Source organism: Vipera ursinii (genome assembly GCF_947247035.1).
Source record: "Vipera ursinii genome assembly, chromosome: 5".
NCBI lineage: Eukaryota > Metazoa > Chordata > Lepidosauria > Squamata > Viperidae > Vipera > Vipera ursinii.
The window spans coordinates 53,736,067-53,743,672 of record NC_139518.1 but is presented as its reverse complement, the minus strand read 5'-3'; the positions used below and the strand labels follow the sequence as shown (position 1 = coordinate 53,743,672).

General features: G+C 43.9%; 1 protein-coding gene across 1 annotated transcript; it reads right to left on the bottom strand.

The window, feature by feature from the left end:
* Positions 1 to 340: 340 nt before the first annotated feature.
* Positions 341 to 3,246, bottom strand: ADRB1 (adrenoceptor beta 1; the record flags this gene model as incomplete). Its single annotated transcript, XM_083363260.1, has 1 exon — positions 341 to 3,246. The coding sequence occupies one exon, from the start codon at positions 3,244 to 3,246 to the stop codon at positions 1,948 to 1,950; it is 1,299 nt and encodes a 432-aa protein (XP_083219386.1). The 3' UTR covers positions 341 to 1,947.
* Between the last annotated feature and the right edge of the window lie 4,360 nt (positions 3,247 to 7,606).

Here is a 7,606-nt window from a genome sequence, read left to right as displayed (position 1 = left end):
TTATCAGGCTAAATTAAATTGATAAAAGGAACCTGTTTAAAAAAGTAGCTAATGTATTTAAAGGCAAGCGGGAAATGATTTGCTTTTGGCCCTGGAATTTCAGGAGAAGTCAACAGTCTTCAGTCTAACAGGAATGCTGCCTTATTTGGTACAGCAAGCTTATTTTTTTAAAAGACAATTATGTCAGGAAAAGCCATTAAGTTGAACTGTATTGGTAACATGATCTATATTTCCAGAAAAATAGTCACTGTGTATAATCAAAAATGGATATAATTCCTGCACTTTTAAAGACACATTGTAAATACACTTGTTTATACTGCGGTGTTTTTTATTGCACGTAGACCAATGACATACAGTAGTAAACGGCACCCATAGAATATAAATACAATATAAAATGCATGTGCATACAGTCCCTCGCATACACAGACACACAAATGCACAGAAATAAAAATGGAGAAATACAATGAAGCACTAAATTCACAAAAGGTTCACATGATTTTCTGGGAGTCAAAGTTACTAATAGAAATTCTTGGGTATGAACATACTTACAGTACCTCAGTTAAATCACATAAAATTGTTATTAAAAAAATATATCAGCCAGCAATATAAATCAAGTTGAAATCTACTTTGTTTTCCAATGGGTTTGTCTATAAGAATGTGTGTGTTTGTGTGTGTATGCGAGAGAGAAAGACTTACAGAGAGAACTTTGTTAATACTGTGCAAAAGAAGAAAAATACCCTCTCATTCTTTTCAAATGTGCAGTCATATTTCTGGTGTTTGTAGCCAATTTTTCTCTTTCATTTTTCAATGTGAACAATTTACTCCTGACTCTTTTTTTATTTTATTTTTAAAAACCTTTAACTAGCAATACATCAATAAGCTGTTTAATATAAACACATTTTCCCTGTACAATATGCACAGCTTGAGGTAGATGTTTTATAGCCTTACTGCTGATGTCTCATATGATAAGAAACGCGATATCCCCTCACCCCTGACATCACTGGGTGAAAGGACCAAACCCAAGAGAAATTGGATCAAAACAAAATACTCTCCATTTGCAGTATTTCTGATGGATCTTTCTTCTTGGATATTAAGGAGCATGTAGGTTTTCAAGGCTACAAGCTAATGAGCACTTACTTGTAAACGGGAACAAGTTTCATCAAACTCGCTTCCGACTAAACGTGCATCGGATGATCAGACTGTATAACAAAACTCATTATAAAATGTTTCAATGGCTTATTCCAAAAGAGACTTTATGCACGGTTTCTAAAGTTGTTTCCTGCCTGAAAGATAAACAGGTGGCCAGCACTTCTTTTCAAGGATTGAATAAATTAAAAGGAAACAACAAAAAAAAAGGCTACTTGTGCTACTGACACACCCAGTAATAGTAAAAACAACTATAAGGGCGTTATCTCTAGCTCTAAAATTAAACTGTCAGCCAAGGGCTTCTTCCCATTTCCTTCAGTATCAGGAGAGCCCTGCCTTGCTTTTCCATTACTGTGAGGCTGAACCCTTGCTACAAATTCAACTTTTCCTGAAATATTTTTCACAAATCCCTCGCAACTTGCTTTTGTTCCTTTCCTGGCACACCACTCCCTACTTACCTAACCTTCCCACTGCCACCTTTGCAGCATACAATCCAAAAATAATAATCCAAATGACTTGGAAAGCGAATAGTTTTCTTTTTTCCCCAGTGGTCAGTCACTCTTCTTTTCCTTCAATTTGGATAAGAGGTATGCTGTATACAAGTTCTCCTACTTTGTACTTCAGGTAAATAATATCTTCTTCCAACTGAGAAGTCAGTCTGGAGTTTTGAGTATTAGCCAGTCTCACGAGGTGTTCCTTTAAGGTCCCCCTCCCCTGCCGTCTATTGTTTTGGCTCCCTTTCTTGCTCCGTAATATGCAACATACCTTCCCATTTCTTTTATCCCACTCACCACATGACCTTTATACCTTGGACTCTGAATAGGAGATTTTACTGTTCCCTTCCTCCAAGCTGGAGTCACTTCCATCCTGCATGCCACCATTGTAATCAGACCATGTCCCTCCAAGAGTGCATGGAGCCGTATTTCCCAGGGTACTGATGAAACCTCCAGGGTAATGAGAGAGCTCTCCAGTGCTGGCATGCAACCTCCGGTCTGCTTTTCTAGGACAGCACAACATCCTTTTGAAGGCCTTACGAAAATCAGGACTCCTGCAGTAAATGATGGGATTGAAGGCAGAGTTGGCATAACCCAACCAGTTGAAGAATACAAAGAGCTGGTCTGGTACAAGACCTCTGTTAAAGACTTTGACTATATTGACCAAGAAAAATGGTAGCCAACAGAGCGTAAAAACCCCCATGATGATGCCCAAAGTCTTAAGAGCTTTTTGTTCCCTTATAGCTAGAATCCGGGATGTTTTTCGTCTATTAGTTTGGCCATTACCCAAGATAGGCAGGTGCTGGTGGACTGGATGCTGGTGCTGCTGGTGATTATTGTAGAACCTGCCCTCAGACCTATCAATCTTCTTCATCTGCTCCTTGGCTTCTCTGTAGACTCTAATGTAGACAAAAATCATAACAAAAAGAGGGATGTAGAAGGAGATGACAGAGGATGCAATAGCATATGCTCTGTTAGTGACAAAGTCACAGCAGCTGGGGTTATCGTAGCAGTGCTTAGCCTCCGGGCCTGTATCTCTCCACCAATGCATCATGATGGGCAAGAAGGACACCAAGGCAGAAATGGCCCAGACAACACAGACAATGATCTTGGCACGTCTCTTCGTCATGAGGCTTTGGTAGCGGAAGGGCGAAGTAATGGCCAAATAACGGTCAATTGCAATGACGCACAAGGTCTCTATGCTTGCTGTCACGCACAAGACATCCACTGAAATCCAGCATTCACATAGGAAGGAGCCCCAGAGCCAAGAGCCTTGCACGACTAGGGTGGCACCAAAGGATACCACCACGGAGCCCATCACCAAGTCAGCACAAGCCAGGGAGGTGATGAAGACGTTGGTGAGAGTTTGCAGCCGTTGCGTCCTCCCAATGGCCGCAATCACCACACCATTGCCCACAACGATGAAGGTCACCATCAAAGACATCAGGAGGCTCATGCCCACCACCCACTGCTGGGACAACTCCGTTTTCCAGCTGCCAGATAAATCCAAGTCCGCTGAGGCGTTGAGGGGTCTCAGGCCAGCCTGAGCCGTCAAGTTCGATCGGTTGAGAAGGTGATCCTCTAAGAAGAGCCATCCCTCTCCCATGGCTGTGCAGCGAGGCAAGGGTCAGCTTAGGGCATCCAGGCTGGAAGCGTGAAGGCGAAGCGGGTCCGTCTCCACGCCAGCGCCGTGGGAACGGCGACCGACTTGCTTCGAAGCCGCAGCATGTTTGTGAGCGCTCCTCCGGCGGGCTCCGGCGTCCAGGACACCTCCCCGCGGCCCGCGCGTCAGGCGCTCAGCAGCCAATGGGAGGCCGGAGCAGCCACCTCGCTACCTCCGGAGTGGGACTCGCCTGGTGACCGAGAGGGCAGAGCCGCGGGACGCCCACCTCAGAGAGGGCTCGGCGGCGGCGCCGCTCTCAAGGATCTGGCGACCCCGCCGAGTTCCCGGGGAGCCCTTTCGAGCGGGGTCCTTTCCAAGACTGAGCGGCGGGTTAGGGAGTGTCGAGGAAAAGCTTTCGGGTCGGGCGCGGAGAGGGGCTGCCTGCTTCCCACGGAAGAAAGGTCCCGTAGGTGGGGCGGCGTCGAAAGGTTGGAGTGCTCGGGAAAGGGGCGTGGATCGGCTTCCGAGGGCCCCGGGGGGCATCTTCTCGGATTCCTCGCGGCTCCCGTGGATCAAGTCCTCCCGTCTAGGCAGGGTGGATTAATCGGCCTTTTTGCAGCCCCTCGTCGCCGAAACTAGACGAGCTGCGACACGCCGCCGCTTCTCTTGCCTGTGGCTGGGCAGCGCAGCGGCCGCTCCGTGAGAGGCTAGCGAGAACGGGGGAGTGGGAGTGGGGGGGATTCGAGAGGGGCCGAGGGCAGCGGGCGTTCAAAGTTGCCGCTGCCTCTTCCTAACCTGCGGGTGACTCTCGGGAAATATTGTTGCCGTCTTTTCCGGGCAGTGCAGCGGCGAGTTGTTGGTGTCGTGTTTGCGAGGCTGGACGGAGAGGCGACTGATTTTCAGGACTGCCCGAATCAACCTTCTCCACCTTCCACTATTTTCTTTAGGCTAAAGCGCCAAAAAAAAAAAAAAATACCAGCGTTGTCGTCTTCCAGATCGATTCATGGAATTAGGCGATAGAAAAAGCAATCCAGGAGTTCTGGAGAGCTCCAAAGCTTGTACTCTTGTGTGGGGTTGTTTCTTCCTGCCAATCAACGATTGTCGAACTGTGATTTTTTTTTTGGGGGGGTGGGTTCCATTCTTTAACAATGCTGTATTTACTTTATCTTCTCCAAACTGATGTCCTGCAGGACTGTTGGAGATGAAAGGAATTTTCCCTCCACCTCATCTGCTCTTACTTCTGGCAGCAGTTTTAGTTTTGAAACTAGCTGTCCCAAACATTCTCCATTCCACGCACAGAAGCCAACAGCTGCTGTATAGGAAGTCTACACACAGGATAGAAGGAATGTAGATCACTATTGCTTATTTGTTTCTTAGACTTGCATCCTGCCCTTCCTCCTAAGGTCAAGGCATTTTTTACTGGTGATCTCTCTTAATTCTGACCCCTAACAGCATCTTGTGAAGCAGGGTGGGCTAAGAAATAATAATTGGCTCCAAAGTTACTAATTACCTTTAATTAACTAAGAATGGACTTGAATGTGGATTGCCCTAGTCCTTGGCCATTACCCTGGCTGATTGGTAGCCATTGATAACCTTATCTTCCATGGAATTAGATTCCAAGTTGTTCCTTACAAAGTTTTGCAGAGGTGGTGGAAAAAATCGTGATTTCTTCTCTTTGTCTTCTGGCAAGCCCATGTGGCTTATTATGACAACACAAGGATTTCATAAATGAAAAAAGAGACATAACCTGAAGATAATCATTTTCTACATTATATGATAAAAAGAGACTAAATGTAATGATTGAATTATGAATTAATAGTACATTGTATAATATTGGAGTGAGATAAAGAGGGTGTAGCCAATTTAAGTCTTATTAAGCAGTATTCTGGTGCATGAATCAGAATAACTGCATCTGCACATTCCTCTTTGTTTGCATGCAACTAGGCTCCTAGAAAGAGAGTGATATTCCAGTGATACAATGACCCGTTGAAAATCTTACCAATGCCCTTGGCTTAGTTTCTTGCCCATTTCACAGGCTACTCTTTTAATTGTTTAAAAGAGTGTCCTGCCCTTCCAAGTGTCCTCAAGGCAGCCCAGAATCTGTTGTATTTTATAGACTGGATAGCAACCATATTCACAGATCTGTTTATATAATAATGTGTTTTATTTGATCTTGGTTCAATATGTGCAAAGAGACTCTGTCTCTTTAACCCTTGATTTATAGCTTGCTATGTTGCAAAAATCCAGTCAGCTGTGCATTATTTAATAAACTAGGGTTCACCACCTTATAGTTATATCCAATATATAACTCTAATCATTGGCAAAGGAGAAAAATGTCACAATAAATTATCTTTTATCTATCCATCAGCCTGTATTAGAAGACCCTCTGTTACAGGGGTGTCAAACTCAATTACATTGAGGGCCGCATCAGCATTGCGGTTGCCCTCAGGGGGCCGGGTGGGTGTGGCCTGGGTGGGCGTGGCCTACTGGGTGGGCGTGGCTAAAGTGCGTATGGCCTACGGGGTGGGCATGGCCAGCTTTACATCGTTCGCATTTAGGGTGCCTATGGGGGCCTGGGCAGGAGTGGGACAGATCTGAGGGTCTCTGGCAGGAGGAGGGTCTCTGGGCCAGGGCCAAGGCAGTGGGGGCCGTTCCCTCACTGTTTCCACTTCACGGGCTGGATCTGGCCCCCGGGCCTTGTGTTTGACATATTTGCTCTATTAGAAAATAATTGCATGTGAATGGAAAGTGAAGATACACCAGACTATGTTAGTAATGAATTAATCATTCTATATAGATGCTTCCTTAACATCAGTGCCATCCAGAATTCCCAGTATCCTGCTCTTATAACGCTTCTCTTTCCAAGTGAATACAGATGGCTGAGAGCCAAAGTAAATGAAATGTGTGACTATAGTTCCCATGGCTTATTTCTTTAAAAGAAGTAGCAAGAAAGAGAAATATCAAAACAGAGATCATGCTATCAAAAAATATTTGTTTAAATGATTCTTTCTACACTGTGGCCTCAATACTGCTCCCTCTTCCAGATTCCTGTTTATTCTAGGGTATCAGCTAACATTAGCATTGGTGTTTTTCTCCTGGAGCAAATAATATCTGAGTGGATGCTTTTAATTACTATGATTGAAACACTGCACATAACATGAAGCTTATTTTCCCATCTGGCTCAGAATCCTAATGCAAGGCAAGGGGTCTTTAATCCTTTGTCTGCTACGAAGCCAAGCTGGACTGGGTACTATGGTTGCATTTGTAGTTACTGTATATGAGCTGCATCATACTGACTTTGCGGACACAGCTATTTTGGAAATAAATCTAGACATGTTTAAGGCCATGTAAAGAGTCTCGCATATTTTATTCTGAGTCAGATTTTTGGATTCTTTGCTGTTCTGTTTTTTATTTAACTTCACAATATTTCAAAATAAATTGAATTCTGCAGGTGATGTTTCCCACTTGGAAACCATACACAGAATCAGGGAAAGGGAACAGAACTGATTCTATACCAGCCCCCTTCAGATGTCATTGTTAAGGTGAGGATGAAAATCTAAACTGTGCCTATATCTGAGGTGGGCAGGAAATACAGCTTTTGGCTACTGTGCAGTTTCTCAGTAGAAGAAAAAAAGAATTCAAGAGTTCATGGCTTCAGGTAATTCAAACTGAGTGCTTAAAATGTGGGTCCTTCTCAAAATCACATTTCTCTTAAGTTCTTGGTGCCAAGATGAGGAAGGGGATGAATCTCGCAGGAGGGTTATTCCAGTCCTTCCGTGTTTCTTGGGGAAGGGAACAGGCATAATAGGCCAGGATGACGGAACAACTGTTTCCTCCACAGGCATCCTGGCTGTTACTTCTGGCAATAATTTCACACATCTGGAGGACACCAGGTTCAAGAAATCTGGCTTAGATTCTGAAATCTCCTGACAGAAATGATTCATTTGTCCTTTTTGTTTTTCAGAAAGAGTGACTTAGATTTGTACTTTTTAGAATGGCCAATCTTCTGCTTTTGATGCTGTTGGTTTTTGAAACTAGGGGTTTTTTATGGATAGGTTGATTAGATGTGTGACAACACCTTGGAGATTACACAGGCTGAATAAGCATGTCTAATAATTGTATATAAAATAAGAAGGTATTTGAAACTACCTGATTCTTATTTAACATTATAACTCCTACATTATTATATTGTTTAAATAACAATATAATATTTAGGGTTGGTTAATATAATGCATTGTATAATAGCGTTCTCCAGTTGAATGCGTCTCCAGATGTGTCAGCATCACAACTTCCAGAAATTTTGGGAGGGATTTGCCAGTGGCTGAAAAGCAAGCCAAGCATATCTGGAGGATGCCAGGTTAGA